This window comes from Malurus melanocephalus, unplaced genomic scaffold (genome assembly GCF_030028575.1).
Source record: "Malurus melanocephalus ecotype Western Australia unplaced genomic scaffold, MMel_1.1 scaffold_33, whole genome shotgun sequence".
Classification (NCBI taxonomy): domain Eukaryota; kingdom Metazoa; phylum Chordata; class Aves; order Passeriformes; family Maluridae; genus Malurus; species Malurus melanocephalus.
Genome location: NW_026623265.1, coordinates 1236721 through 1253361, shown reverse-complemented (window position 1 = coordinate 1253361; position 16641 = coordinate 1236721). Strand labels below are relative to the sequence as shown.

Here is a 16641-nt window from a genome sequence, read left to right as displayed (position 1 = left end):
GACAAAAAAAAAGTGKTCACTTGCACCACAAGTTTGCCCGGGCTGTGATGCTGCTGGTTGCTTTGTGGGGTTCTAACTCCTAAGGCCAAGCTGTGGGCATGCGGGAGACCTCCTGAGAAGACTATTATGGCTTTTGCCATAATAAGAGTTTTCATTGGCAGGACATCTGGGGAAGAAGCCTAAATACCTGTTCTACCTCTTCCCGAAGCTGGCCTCCCGTTTGAGCAGACCCTCCGCGTTTGAGCAGACCTCCCGAGCAGAGGAGGTCTGCTCAAACGCGGCCTCCGTGAGGGGAGGGCTGCTGAGGCCCGCCGTGGCCCAGAGAAAGCGCACAGAGGATTTTTAAGGAAAAGAAGACAACAGCCACCCACATCAGGCTGCTCACCGCGGCAAGACGGCGAGACGAGCTATCTGTTTAGAATGAGCCTTGCTACGGCCCGCCCAGTGGCAGGCAAGGGCGAAGCCACTCGAGGGCGCGCCCTCTGTGGGCGGGAAGGCAGCGTGGACTCCTCCTCCTGCCAAGAACATCGGTGTGCGATGGGGCTGGGAGCGGRCTGGGAGGTTTAGCCCCGCTCCGGCCGGGAGCCATGCCCTCGGGGAACGACACTAACACCTCCAGCCGCCCGGATCCCGCGGCGCCCGAGCAGGAGGTGCCGGGCGAGCGGCCCCTCTTCAGCGCCGGCACCTACGAGCTGCTGGCGCTGCTGGTCGCCACCATCGGCATGCTGGGCTTGTGCAACAACTTGCTGGTGCTGGTGCTCTACTACAAGTTCAAGCGGCTCCGCACGCCCACCAACCTCTTCCTCGTCAATATCAGCCTCAGCGACTTGCTCGTGTCGGTCTTCGGCGTGAGCCTTACCTTCATGTCTTGCCTGAGGAGCCGCTGGGTATGGAATGCCGCCGGCTGCGTCTGGGACGGCTTCAGCAGCAGCCTCTTCGGTGGGTGCTGGGGCCGCGGGCGCCGCCTGTCACTCCCTGTCCTGTTGAGGGGGTTCCTCCTCTCCCGCTATTACCGGCGGTCCCGCGCCTCGTCCCCGCTTTCCCAACCGCCCCAACGCTCCGTCCCCGCTTCCCAACCGCCCCGTCCCGCTCACTGCCGGCCCCGACCGCCGCCTCCCCGCCGCTCCCTCGAGTCACTCCGGCTCGGGGGGTTCAATCGCCTCCCTGGCAGGGCGGGAGCGGGCGCTTTTTAGTAAAGGAGAGCGGCAGTGCTGAAGAAAACGATCCAGAGGAAAAAAAAATCTCCGAGAATCAGTTTCTCGGCCTCCCGGTGTAACGGCACCGGCCTTGCCGGTGTAACGGGGCACTTAGGGAAGAGGGCAGTAGCGCTGTTAGACGGCGTCTCGAGTTGACCGAGTGTTGCGCAGAATTCATGAGCATAAACGACTGTATTTTAYAGGAGGAATCGCTGCAATCTGTGGATAACGAGCACATAGGGCTCTGGGTTCTAGGATCAGCAGTGTCCCGCCACCGTGGAACAGGTGGAAAGCTGTTCCACAGCARTCTTTCCAGGGTCCCAACTTCTCTGTTTATAAAGCTACGCAGTGTGTGACAGTGCCTTGAATTTCCTTATCCATATGTGAAATTCGAGTACCATCTTTCAGTCATAACGGTGTCACAGTTAGGCTTTGGGAAACCACTGATTCCCATGAAATTTTTGCTCTGCAGAAGGAGTATGTGCATGATTTCTGTTTTCAAAACCTGTAAGCTCTTCACTGGTTTCCTTCCTTAAATGAATACATACCCTTTGCAGAACTCTGCAGAAGAATAGGTTGCAGTCCAGCTATGCCCATGCAGTCTGTTACAAGGAATATGGCTTTGTTTTACCAGTAAAGGATGTTGCAAAAGAACAGGGTTGGGTTTCTAATGGTGAAAGTAAATGTTTGGCTAATCAGGATCGAAATCTAAAGCTCTTATCAGATACTTTCTTTTCTGGCAGAGGTGTATAAATTACAGGTGGAACACAGCACACCCATGGGACATGTATGCACTGACAATTGACTCTAAGGCAGCACATCAAAGTCTTCAGTAAGCTTTGTAGCTTTCCTGCATACATGACCTTTGTTGCACATGGCTCTGTAGTCTGTCTTTTGTGAGCTACTGGGCAGAGGTGCATGGCTGCTCATGATCGATTTGACTGCTGCTGCATAGTGCAGCAAAAATCTTGAAAGTTGCAGTTGGTGCAGGATGTAGTTAACCATTTGTGCCAGGTTTAGTACCAGATGCTTTCTGCAGTGCACAGCTCAGACATTTGTGTAGCTGTTGTTAGGGGGGAAGGTACTACAGAACCTTGTTAGCATAAGATTATCTCCATCACCCAGGCTGCTCAAATTCTTGGGAAACTCTAGTGTCTGCCAAACAGATGCTGCCAGAAAACTGAACATTAAGCCTACAAAGGAGATGTGAAATACGGTTCTGTGCCTATTTTTATTTCTTAAATATTTTACTTATTATTTTTGATGGAGACGTTTTCCATATAGGTTCAAAAAATAAGATAGTAAGGGTAGAAAAACCAGACTATAATAATCTTGTGCTGTCTTCTGAAATAGTAGAAATAGAAACAATGAGGTATGTAAATTGGTAAAGAAATTACTTGATCACAGAGGACTTCTAATTTTTTTTTATTTTGAATTGTGGTATGAAATTTTTACTATAAAGATATTCAGCATTGATGCTTTCTTGCATCCCTCTATGTAAGAAATTTTTTTTCCAAATAGACTAGGCAAATTCACGGGCCTTATCTAGAGAGTAGTCAAGTTAGCATCAGTGGTTTGCAAAATTACATCTTCTTGTGCCTGGTCACACTATATTCCTCTTCCGTAATGTGTTTCACTGGGAAGATTTTTTTWATGATTATTGTTACAAAAGTGTGTGTTTGTGTGTAGTTGATCATATGGAAGTATAAAGTAAAAGCACAACTTAATGTTCAGGAATGATGCCTGAATTTATTTTTTTTAGCTATTAGGTAAAGTAATAGAAAATATTTCACTTGACTATTACAATTGAATACTAAATTGAAAAACTGATGTCTGAACTTAATCTCCACAGCATTGTTTTCGTATTCTCATCTAGAAATAGAAGGATTGTTCTTTCCTKTTTTTAAGGTAAGTGGTTCCCCATCTGTGTAGGAAATCAGGACCATGTCAATACTGAGGAAMAAAATTATAAATGGTGCCCCACAGGTGGCATCACACTTGTTTGCCATCTAGATTATTGCTACCATGACTTCTATTTTAATTTTTAATGTGTCTACAAAAGAAGAGGAGTAATTTAAACGTTTTTTGTTTGTTTCTGTTTCATAGTTTTTTGTTGTTGTTTGGGGTTAGGTATTTTGGTTGGGTTTTTTGTGGGCTTTTTGTGCTTTTTTGTTTGTTTGTTTTTCTGGTTTTGTTTGTTTGTGGNTTTGTTTTTCCCCTGGTAGTGGTGAGGATACCAGTTGAAGATTTCATTCACAGTAACCAAGTATTATATTTATAAACGTACTTCTCTCGTATACAATAGCCCAAGACACCTATTATCTTGAGATGATGGTGGTGGGAAAAGTAATGTAATGGAAGTCTTACATGTGTAGTTACCTACAGGTGCTTCTGAAAGCATAACACTCTCCCCAGGATCTTTTGGGAATACAAAGTATATTTGCTGATCAGAAAACTTACAAAATTGATAGTTTTGCAGTGTTCAATTGCTCAGTAAGCCACAATGACATAAAGATGATGTTTCTAGAATAAAGTGGTGGTAGCTCTGATACCATGGATGTCGAGTCTATTAAATCATAACAGATCATGTGAGGTTACTTTAGTGGTGTAGATATTCCTGAGACTGGACTCGGTCTGGCTCATTTATTTTGGTCATACATAAGATCACCGAAACCTGTTTATTTACAGCTAGGTGGTTTCGTTCTTGGGTATGAACTTGGGCATTGCTACATGAGCTTTCGGTGCCACTCCTTCAGGTCTGAAGGCTGTTCAGACTTACTTTCAATCTTAATGCATTTTTTTAATTTGGAAGAACAGTTCCTAAGGCCCAATACTTKGTGGAAGTTGTTCTCTGCATGTTTTGACTTATAAATGAGAGGTTCCCTGATACGAAACATGTTTGGGACAAATTATTACATCTGCTTTTCTTTAATTTTTTTTTAAATAGGATTTTCACTTTAAATTCAGAGGTCATTGTCAACAAATTTTAAAAATCAGATTCATTCTAATTACTGTAGTCAATCAGAMGTCACTTTGAAAACCATGATCAATCTACTTTATTTTAAATTTTCATGTSTTGTTGCAAAGTTTTTTTTGCTCATACTGTTTTGAAAGCCAAGATCAAGAGATTTCTGTGTTCCTCTTGAGGATTTCAATATGATTAAACACATAGGTGGCATTTATGCTTAAAATAAACTGGTAGCATCTATATTTTTGGAAACCTTCATTATATAATAATGACAACGATTTTTCCTCCTTAGAGGCCACTCTCTACACTTCTAATAATTTTGCATTGATGAATCTGCACATTTTCTTTGTTRGAGTGCTTTGCATTTTGCCACCCAGTTGGAGGCATGTACGATCCAGAACTTAGACACTGTAAGCAGATGTTCATGGTCTGAACCTTTTAAGTTGAGAACATGGCAGCAGAACTATTGTCTGTCTAGGAATGCATGGTGGCTGGTTTTTGTGGTCCTCRCAACAATCTGCTTCTGCATTATCATAACTTTATGGTGAGACAAGCCCATGTGGTAATATCTGATCTTGAGCTGCATTTTACAGCTCTAAACCTGATGTTTGTGCTACTGCCTATTTTTTCTGTGACTTGAAAGCTTTATATTGAGCCTTTAGAAGGTGCAGAGACCTGCTTGGTACAGTGTAAAGCTGGTCATTTTGGCTACTGAACATCTCTCCTTGTTGCACAAATAAGAGCTCCTACTTTCTTTTACTGATTGAAGTCTGAAGCCAAGATGTAGTTTAGGTACATGTCTTCATATTTTACATGGACTCTACTGCAAAGCCATTCTTTGCACCTCATATACTAATGTGGGGAAAATGACATAAATGATTACCTGACAAGTCTTAGGCTAAGCCTTCGTGACGTAGGTTCTTCTTAGACAATAATCCCCTCTTAATTTTGTTTCACTGAGTTCCAGTGTTGTAACAGGTGATGTATCCTGGTGTGATACCATAGCTGCTTCAATTAAGTGATTTATTTATACCATGAGGGTCACCTTTCTATGGAGGTATGCAATCAACTCACTCTACGCTGGCCCTATTTCATCTGCCACCCTCTCTTTAAGCTGAAAAGCTTATCTTTCCCTGTCTGTAGTCAACCAAGCTGTAAGTAGTAGAAATCTGTGTAATCTCTTTATCTGATTTAGGAATACTGCTCATACTTGGGAGGTTTTCTGTCTGTCACTGTCAGCATAGTTTTTTGGGTATAGTTTCTAGAGAAGTCACCTGACAGCTGTTCAAAGTCTTGGTTAGMAGACACAGATAATTTCTTTCTTCAGGTGAGAGGGTAATTGTGAAATACAGGGTCAGGGTGTCATGATCTTAATGTATCTGCTGGCTTCTCTCAGACATACAAGGTTTTTTTAAATTGACAGCAACTATCAGAACTTCATGTGCACAAGAGAAATTTGTGTGCTGCTCAGCCCCAGGCAATGGATGTCTGCTTTAATGCCCTCTGAAATARGCCCTGAGGGTTTTGAGGTAAGCTAGTCTTATCACGTGGAGCATAGACACATAACCCCTTGAGCACAAATCACTTCAGCTACAAGTAATGGCAGCTAAACCATTGGCCAGTACTGGTGTTCTAACTCTTTCTGGGAAGTTTAATCACRCAAAGGAAAAAAGGAGTGGAAAAACTGGCTGATAACAGGAATAGTCTTGAGGAACAGGAACCAAAACGGTTTATCTGAGGTAGTCTCTTGACAGAAGATTGCACAGTCATGGTGTACTCTGGTAGGCTTTGTATTATTAAGCCTTGTTTGTGATTTAAAAGCTACTGTTACTGAAGTGTGATTAGAGACCTCTGTCTTTCCTAACTGCAAGCTGTTTTTGTAASGGCAAAAAACCACTGCCAGCTTTTAATGTCAAATTAATTAAAAGTATTGTGTCCCTTCTGGACAGATTACCACTGGTATACAGCAGCTAGATCTTGAGGAACTACCAAATAAATGTTGATATCCGTGTGTACACTCCATTCCTGTAATGTGAACTAGAGGATGGGAAAAATTTTAAGTTGTTTTACAGACTGTACTTTCCCATGAAGAGCTGCTGTGTGTAGAACTGAGGTTCTTTTATTTGTTTGTTTCAAGGCAAGCTGACACCAGCACCACTGCATCCACCAAATGTTGAAACAAGGATTAATTGCCTGAGAGTGTCCTGTGGACCAGGCTTCAGTTACAGCCTGTTCACCTAAGGCTCTTCTCTGCACAGTGACAGAATGATGTCCTGTGCCACCCTCTTGCATTACCAATGTATGTTATATGCACTGATTTAATCTCACTAAAAGCATTTTCTATTGTTACTTAGCAGATAGTTTTAAGATCTTGTGTTACAAATAGCTGGAGGCTCAATCAGCATGCTTTCAGCTTCAGCTTTATTTTTTTTTAGAGCAAGTTAATTATTTTGAGTATTGAATCTGTAAGAGGTGATTTATTGCACTATAGTTTTACAGGACCGCTGCATATAAAATATACTTGAAGTCTATTACGTCTAAGAGAAGTGTTTTTTCTCCTACCTAGATTTGAATGCAGATGTTAAAATCGGTTGAAAAATTAGAAGTGATGCATAGCTGGTGCCTAAAACTTATTGTAATGCATAAATGCTGAATTCAGATAGATTGGTTATCTATTTTGTGGTATGAAACTAGAGAGTGCAATAGCACCCTGTCTTGCTATGGACAGGAAGTTACTTCTACTGAATTGCTGCTGTCTAGCTTTTTAAATGTGAAAGTAGGTGAGGAGGCRTTGCAGGAATGGCTTTCTTCTGATTAGGTATTCAAAACTGTCATTCAGCACTTGAATGCAGGGGAAGGATTAATTGCTATAGAAAGTAATGCCATTTGACAGAAGCCATGGTCTGTCTCAGAAATGGATCTTATTTGCTATGTTATGCTACAGGTGCTGTGTAGAGAATATTCTTTGGGAATATTTGATACCACCTCTGACCAAATTATAGGCCGTGTTTGGGGTGGGGGCTCAATGAGGCAAACCATGAAAATAAGGCATATCTTGCATGGAGAGGACAGAAACCGTTGAAACTAGTGCTTCAATTCTAAAGGCACTGCAATATTTTTCTTCTAATTAAGGATTATAAAGTCAGAATACACACATTGTATGGTACAACACACTACAGCTTAGCTGTGTTTTGCAGTCTTCTCTGTGATGACCCACACAATGCAGCTTGAAGTATTTAATGATGCATTCAGAATGAATATGATTCCTAGAAAAGCCCAGAGAAGAGAAGAAATAATTGTCATATATGATACATAATCCAATCTACACTAAATGCAGTATTTCGGTAGGAAAACAAAATAAAATGGCAAAAATGAGAATTTTCTTCATAAACATCCAAATAACAAGAAGTAGCTTGTCACTGGTCCCTGATTCTATGTGACTGGCCACTGGAGAAGAAGAGGAGTTGCAGAAATTGCAAAGCTATTGGCTTAAACAAGAAGGCACTTCAGTTTTGCTACGTTTATCAGCGACTTATATGGGAATGATCCCATTTGTGCTGGGGTAATTGCCCAGGCTTAAATCAGCACTRAACCCAGCATCAGTTCCTAAACAAAAAGAGTATTTATGTTTATAATCAGCACTTACAGATAGCAGAATTCTCTGAGATAAAAATCTGTATATCAGACATCATTCTCTGTAAACACTGGGCAGTCAAGTCTTTCTGAAGGAGTTAGAATTTGCTGGTAGAATAAATCAACCCTCAGAATCTTGGGCCTTAACATTGAATCAAAATACGTAGATCTTCAAGAAGCTCAACAGCATTTTTTTCAGATAAAAGGTAAAAATGGTTTGAAATGCATATTTTTGCTAAGAGGGGGCTAATACCCAAACAATAACCATAATGGCTTTCTGTAGCAGATTTGTTTTTTGTTTTTTTTAATGATTCATCATATTAAAATATGCAACTCACTCAGAATAAAATTTAATGATTTCCAGAAAAGCTTCTGGAGCGGCAGGGGGGCAGGGAGTGAAATAAAATTCAGTGCTTTCCTCTGCACTAGACTACAGAAGCTGAATCATACCTAGAAAATGGAGCCATACACATGCAAAAATCGTATATATCTTATGCTGTGACCAGCGTTTCCTGCCTCATGTCTGCATGTGACCAGACACTCCTTGAATACCAACAGAACAGGGATTTGCATACTTGCATATTTGCATATTTGGTGCATACTGTCCAACAGGCTTTCCAAGGTCCTAGTTACCCTTTGAGGCAGGGAAGAAATTGAAGTATGCCTTTGAAGGGCAGTGGTTTCAGATAGAACATTGTTCAAACATCCCTGTGTACATACAGATTTTTAGAAATATTGAGGATCCAATGCCTTCCTTGAGAATGTCGAGGACTTAGTGAATTATTGCTTCTGAACACCTGTACTTTCAACCAAGCATGCATGCTTCTGATTACTTTGTTGTGGCTAGAATTCAGCACTCATATAGAAAGGGGTGAGGAAATATTAAGAGCACACAGGGACATCAGTCACTGAATACCATTGTAGGGAGAAGGAAGCTGGTAAAGAGCTCATCATCCTGAGGAGCTGTTCTTTCTCTCGACTGATCAGACAAAGCTGCAGTGCATTATATAAACAAACTGAGCCTTAAGTTGAGTGATGTGAACTTTTGTCCAGAAACATGTCTGATAAAATTTTGTAGTGACTAATCTTTGGGTAAGGGAAATGTGAGGGGAACTTGCCTTGCTTTGTGTTCAGGTAGTAGACTGCATTTGAATTATTTAAATAAAGCACTTACCTGAGCCAGTGTAAGTGTAAAATAGTACCTTAAAAATCCTGTAGTTTTTTTCTAGTGCCTGATATTTTGCTTAGATCCACATTGTTTAATGTGTTTTCAGCATCTTGGGTCACAAAAAAGGCCATGAAGCACTACTTTTCAACTTCATTTAAAAACAAAATGCAAAAGAACAACTAATGAACCAAATGTTAGCTCTTTGGAAGCTCATTTGCTAGTCCAGTTCCAAGCTATGAAAATGAAATTCTACAGCAATGATTTGTACAATAAAAAACCCCCCAAAAAACGAAATGTGAAAGGTTACTGCATGCCCAACAATATATACATCACTTTGTGATGAAGGTTTAAAGATAACTAGAAAAAAAGGACATCATAAAAAAAAATTAAATAGTTTCATTTTAGAGAAATCTACGAAAGACTGTGGCATATTTTCTTTTAGAAAGGGAAATTCGCCTAATCAAGAAAGTTTTCCGAGCTCATCACTTATAGAAAGGGAATCCTTTAATAACTGCAGCATAAAGTAACTTTCTTAGAATCCTAAAGGATATCSTACTGTGAGATATTTGGTTAATAATAAACTGGTTTTGCTGTTGAATACCTTGACAGAGAGGCTATGTGTTGCTCCAGATTTTGCTACTCTTAGTTGCCTTCCTAAATTCCAAGTTACTGGTCCTTTTATGCTGTTGTTAATTTGTCTTAATTAAATGCTTATTCTTTCTTTTTCAACATGAGATCAGGTTTCTGATGACTAAAAATGCTTATTCTCTCTTTGCTAGTGAAATCTGCACAGTTAACCTTCTTACAGCTGTATACATGCACATTATCTGGCACATATGAATGTGAAAATCAAATGCTGTCCATATTCATGACAAAATACTTACCCTTCAAATTAGATAAAATCTATACATATTTAGACACAGATATCTGTAYAATCTCACAGAATGCAGTGAAATATGTCCTTTTATTGTTTAAGAACCTATGTTAATGAGCTTGATGGCTGAATCATAACAGATTTCATATGTTTGACAGTTTCCTGATGGGCAATTTTGTTTTTGATCATCAAATGTTACAGACCATTGAAACAGAAATCCTTATTGCCTTGACTTCACGAAATGATAAAAGTGTCTGGATAGGGTAACACCGAGAGATGAAGATAATGTGTCATTTCTGTCATAACATGCTAATAATTGTGTACTGGGTTTGAGGTGGGCAGAAAAGGAAGAGCGTACATAAATGAACAAGGACTGATACTTTCATGAAAGCAGAAAGATAGGAAAGGACACTTGAAATAACTGAATGTCTTTCAGATGGGGAACCTTCAGCAATGTAATGTTTTGCCTACCTGGTTCTTTTTGGAATGCAAAGACTTACAGGATATCTTGAAATAAATTTGGATTCTTCTAGTAATTTTGTTCACAGTAAAGGTGCACATCTATGTTTTCAGTTTATTCAGGCTTTCTTTAATTTCATTCTCAACTCTCAATTCACTGAGTTTCTAAGAGATTTTTTTTTATTGTTGATTATCTCAATTTTATTTGATAGCTTTTCCTTTTAARAACCCTAAGCAACAACAACCAAACGAAACCACAAACCCCAAAGGAAGGAATAACAACAACAAACCCTACAACAATTGCCAGCAGAAAAAACTCCCAAACCATGGACCATGGTTCCTCACTTAATGAAGTAATATTTAGGAAGAAATATTGGTTTGGTCTCTTTCTTTCTTGTCCCAGTTCTTGGCCATTGTACATCATGGATCAAAAATCTTATTGATGTTAGATACATAATATGAGCTAGGTAGTTATGAGTTAACTTGCTAGCAAAGGCAACGTTTATCAAGGGGAGTTCAGTGCAATTTACAGTATTTGTGAATATTTAAATTAGTTTTTTTTTTGGTTTTTTTTTTTCAGGAATTGTTTCAATTATGACTCTCACTGCTCTTGCCTATGAACGCTACATTCGGGTGGTCCATGCAAAAGTGATTGACTTCTCTTGGTCTTGGCGGGCTATCACGTACATCTGGCTATACTCACTAGCCTGGACTGGAGCACCTCTTTTGGGCTGGAACAGATACACACTGGAAATTCATGGATTAGGTTGCTCAGTGGACTGGAAGTCAAAAGACCCCAATGATACCTCCTTTGTGCTCCTTTTTTTCCTTGGCTGTCTAGTAGCCCCTGTTGGGATCATGGCCTATTGCTATGGCCATATTCTCTATGCAGTAAGAATGGTAAGTTAATTCAACTAAGACTTCCCTTAATGTAATATTAATAGTGAAAAATGTTGAAGCTGCATATTAAGGTTGAATCCAAGACAAATTGGCACTTTCACTTGCCATTCAAACTTCTGAATGTTTGATGTTCATGTATGTCAGGTACCACTAGATAGGATGTAGGATTGGAAGAGAGCCAGCCTAGATCTACCGAGGTTTATTTGTTGTGTGGTTTCACTGGGAGGAAGCAGGGAACTGCTTATGCTTACTAATCCACATCAGGTTCTCACCTGCAAATTCAATGCAAATTCCTAGTATGAGAAATTGTTAATGATTCATATTTTGTGGGTAGTTAGTCTGGACCCATTCAAGTTTATGGTCAACAGTATTGGCACAATGGATAATTTGTGGAGTATGTTCATTGCATGTCCTATATTTTCCCTATTTTATGACTCAGATAACACTGAGAACCTACTGACTAGTAGTCTTCTATAGAGATTTCATAATTTTAGGGTAACCAACTTTAGGGCAAAGCAGTACAGGGAAATCTATTTATGAAATTTTCTTTTCTCTAAAGATTTCTGATGACACAGATCTACAGGATTGTCTAACTATTCAGACAAAAGAACAGTAATGTAAACTGAACTTGCTTATGCCAATACCTGTGGGCMAGTTATGTTTCTAAAATACTTATAACTGCAGCATGTTTTGTTACATCTCTGAATTTGTTATTTTCTGGAAGATTGGCTATTCTATTTTTTCTTGGCTTGTATTTTTACACTTAATGTAGAGAATAAAGGTCTGAGAAATATGATGTAAGCTTCTAGAAGAATTGTGGTTTACAAGATAAGGAGTAGAGTGTCTGTACCTTAAACTAAATTAGTGAATCAGTTACTTATAAATAAATATAGAACTATTCAAGTAATACTACTTGAATACTATCTTCAAATAGTATGTAAAGCTATTTTTTTTTTATTTTACTATGTTATTTTCATCTACAGCTTCGTTCTGTTGAAGATTTCCAGACAGTTCAAGTGATCAAACTTCTAAAATATGAAAAGAAGGTGGCTAAAATGTGTTTCCTGATGATTTCCACATTCCTTATTTGTTGGATGCCCTATGCTGTAGTCTCCCTCTTGATAACATATGGCTATAGCAACCTTGTGACTCCAACAGTAGCTATCATTCCATCTTTCTTTGCCAAGTCAAGCACTGCTTATAATCCAGTCATCTATATCTTCATGAGTAGAAAGGTAGGTACATTAAAGGTTTTCTTGTTTGAATTATTAGTAGCCAGTATCGTTGTGGAGTTAAGTTCAGATATATTTTAATCTGATTTTTTTTTCAAATTTGAAAAGCTAGGATAAATGGTGACAATCTAGAAGAAGTGAGTAAAACCCCTGATGGTGCTTAAATACTACCAGATTAGAAATTTAATTTGTTCATATGTGAATTCAGACATTTAACTTGCATGAAAGGGATGGGAGAGAGTGTCAGAATTTAATTGTCTAGTTTTGACAGTTTACCTGTGAAATAGATTGCAAGTAGAAGACCTCATATAAATCACTCCCTTACCATAGCAGAACTCCATCAGAGAAAATTTAGAAGGATCAGTGTCTGGTTTTTAGGAATAAAAAAACTTGCCTTTAAGTTCTATTTTATAGCAACACAAGGACTGAAACTGTATGTGCAACATACACATTGTAAACTTCTGAAACCAAGATTGTATAAAGATATCTGGTGTTTAATAGAATCCCTTAACAAAGGGTAAAAATCCATGAATGGTTGTTGGAGGGATTTTCCTGGGCTTTCCTTCCCTTTAAACTCATTATAGAGATGTAAGATTCTCTTATTTCCTACACTGGCTTGCATGACCATTCTTTTGCACCAGATTATCTTTCTCTGACATCTTGAAATTAGCTGAGTCCCTTTCCCAACAGGACAGACCTATTGCCTTCTCTGTATCAGAGTAGGATTTATTTTCCACAGCAGAACCTTGTTCCAAACTGGCATGTCAGATTGCTTCTTGCATGATAGCTTGGAAAACAGAGGTACTGATCATGCAGGATAATACAGAGTAATCCTTAACACAGCTAAATGGAAGGCTGTTCAAAAAATGTGTCCCACCCACTATTCAGAGAAATGGTGCATTTCCCACCAGCCCCTGGATGTTTGTTGTTGTTGTGTGTGTGTTTTGTTGTTTTTGTTTAGGGTTTTTTTGATATTTTGGTTGGTTGGTTGGTTGGTTGGTTGGTTGGTTGGTTGGTTGGTTGGTTGGCTGAAGTCCTCTTCATACATTCCAGGCAAGCCTTGTTATAGGTTATTAAACAAAGATGAAATTGCCCACTTATTTCTTGTAGAACCAGAGATCTTCCCCAAAGGATAATTTTTGAGCTTTAAATGTGTGCACACATGGAACTACTGAATGAATGCATCCTTTAACTTTCATACTTGGGTCTTTGTTTTGTTGAAGGGGAGACCATAATTAGACAATTAACACAATTAATACAGAATTAACACTACTACTTAAATTTTCTTTCTATATGCTGGTGCAAGCTTTCACTGAATGCCTCACATTTTTTAGTCATACAGTAGAACAGGCTGCCTGTTGACTTCCCCATTCAATGGGGACAGTGTTAAAACTGAAATTTCATTTTACATCTTGACATTAAATGCTTTTGTTAAAATTCCAGACCCTGGAGTTACTTAAAAGGAAAAAAAATATCACTTTGTATCCCCTTCCTCCTCCTCTTGTTCTTTCCCTTTGTGTTCTGTGAAGTGTTTGTGAGAATATTCTTTCCCTGCTGGATCAAATGTGTGATTTTTGAATATGGAAACAAAACCTATAGCACCTAGTCCATTTGTCTTTTGCAGATGTGGATTGCAGATCTTGTGGCTGGTACAATGCTCAATTGCATTTCAGTGCCCTCTGTTGGCTCGATGATCCTTTTCATTTGTAGCGGAAAATRTACCCACTACAAAGGCACCATGTTTTGTTACTGAAACTAACTCAAGATATTCAGAAGTCTCTTATTTGGAGGCATTTATTGTACTGTGTCCTTCACTGGCTTGTGCATGATAGTGAATGCATAAGAAGCTGAACTTGATTCTGTTAATTCTTTCTTGCAGTTTCGACACTGCCTTTTGCAACTCCTGTGCTTTCGCCTGATGAGATTCCAGAGGACAATGAAAGAGACACCAGCAACAGGGAGTGACAAACCAATACGACCAATAGTTATGTCTCAGAAAGCAGGGGACAGGCCAAAGAAGAAAGTGACTTTCAGCTCTTCCTCTATCATTTTTATTATCACCAGTGATGACACTGAGCAAATAGATGACAGCAGTAAACACAATGAGACAAAAGTAAATGTCATCCAAGTAAAGCCATTACAGGGATGAGCTGAAGAGACATGAGAATGAGATGGATTTCAGCCAGTAGACTGTGGAGGCTGTTTTCAGTGGCAGTGTGTGTGGGCTGCCAAAGGAAACCACATTCTGAAGCAGTGAAATGCTAAAGGGATTCAGCATCTGAAGCTCTCCAAGCAGTTTACTTTTGATCACAGTATGGAAATCTCTGCTAAAATTGTTGATAGATGTCTTTACTCTGAATTTTGTTAAAGCATATTTGATGATTGTCATTCAGGACTTTTGGTACTTTAATGTTTTCTGTATATTGAGCCTTCACTGAATAATTAAATGGACCTTATTTATATAATTTTGTTCTTAGTGAAATATTTCTTCCCCACCAACTAGGAGATGGTTTGATATCGTTGCTTTTTGGATACAGCTTGAAGGAGAGGACTAGAAACTGAGAAAACAATAGTATTTAAGTTGACCTTTGTAAAGAGCAAGTATAGAGTTTCTCTTTACAAMCTACCCACTGTTCAGATTTATGAAGGTAATTTTTGAGTAACTAACAATAACATTATGTGATTTTTCAATAATTGATGTACAATGTATTTGCCACTCTGAAAATTACGTAAACTGTGAATTTATGAAAACTAAATACTGGAAGCTGTGGTAAACTTAGCTACTCCATGTGAAGAGCAGTGAAATGAGCTGAAACTTCATGAAATGATTTTCATTGAAATCAAGATCTCAAGATTTCCTTTCATGACATGAAGAATTTTCATGTCATAAAAGAAAATTAATTGAGAAATCAAGGAATGAAGTKAAATGAAAAGAMAGGAAAAGAAATATAAGGAAATCTAACTGAAAAAAAAAAAATCTTAGGAGAAGTTAAACTTTTGAAATTCAGTGGAATGAAATGAAATGCAGTGAAATGAGATGAAACTTTATGAAATGATGCTAATTCAAATAATGAGATTTTGTTTCTTTTCATGAAAGCAAGTATTTTCATTTTCTGAAATGAGAAACCCAGGAATGAGTTTAAATTAAAATAAAAGGAAATAAAAATGAATAAATGGAAAATACCAAAAGAGAATCAAAGAATGAAGTGAAATGAATGGCAAGGAAAGAAAATACGAGAGAACTAATTTGAAAAAATGAAAATTCTGAAGTGAATTGAAAACAATAAAATGGAATAGAATGAATTACAGTGCAGTGAAATGAGCTGAAACTTCATAAAATTATACTCGTTTAYACCTCAAGATTTCATTTCCATTCCTCAAATCCAATGAAAATTCTTCATTCTTCATTTAATGAAATTAAATGAACATCCTTTATTCTTGTTGCTGGGACTGAGGTCCCTAGCACCATGGGTGGTCCAGAYTAGAAAGATGTAGGAGCGACAAAGTTGGTGCCTGGCTGGGATTRCCTTGSCATGCCTTTTCCAGCCCCAGTGTTCCTGGAGCTCAAGGTTCTTCAACTCTCTCAACCCTAACCCTAATGGCAGCTTGGCACTATGGCAGAGGTCCTCATTGCTATAGGGGACAGAGATTCAAAAGTGTGGAGCTGGCAATGTTGGCACCCTGCCAACATTGGATGCCCTTGCAATACCTTTTCAAGTGTCCCTGGAGCTGTAGGCTGAATCTGTGGCCTGAGTTTATAAGTTTTGTGAACTAATGGAGRTAACTTGTTCTTATAGGCTGGCATTACCTTTTTAAGTGTGAACTTACCGTTCTGCAGTCCTATTTGCTTATCTTTTAAACATAACTATTTTCTGCTCTTACTGTAGCACAGTTACAAAATTCACACCCTTATACAGAATTTAAGTATTGTAACAGTCTTTGAGTAGCACCAGGTGATTCACAATTTTTAAACATTTTTTTTAAAATTTGCAAGTCACTCATCTATTCTGGGGTTGCCACAACTGGATAATTTATTACAGTGTAGATGGAAAAACTTACGTTGGACCTTTCTTTCCCATTACMGGCAGTAGAAGATGGTTAGAATTAGTGTTTGAACCATTGGTTGTTCATTAAGTAACAGAACTGCAGACTAAGAAAGAGGAGAAGGAGAAATGTGAAGGACAGAAGGACAGGAAGAGATGAGCAGGRTA

At 38.9% G+C, this 16641-nt stretch overlaps 1 protein-coding gene across 1 annotated transcript; it reads left to right on the top strand.

The window, feature by feature from the left end:
• The first annotated feature begins 525 nt into the window (after positions 1-525).
• Positions 526-15936, top strand: OPN3 (opsin 3). The gene is made up of 4 exons (XM_057363965.1): positions 526-939; positions 10879-11198; positions 12182-12433; positions 14310-15936. Exons 1-4 carry the CDS (start codon positions 588-590, stop codon positions 14577-14579), a joined length of 1194 nt encoding a protein of 397 aa, XP_057219948.1. The 5' UTR covers positions 526-587; the 3' UTR covers positions 14580-15936.
• The last annotated feature ends 705 nt before the right edge of the window (positions 15937-16641 follow it).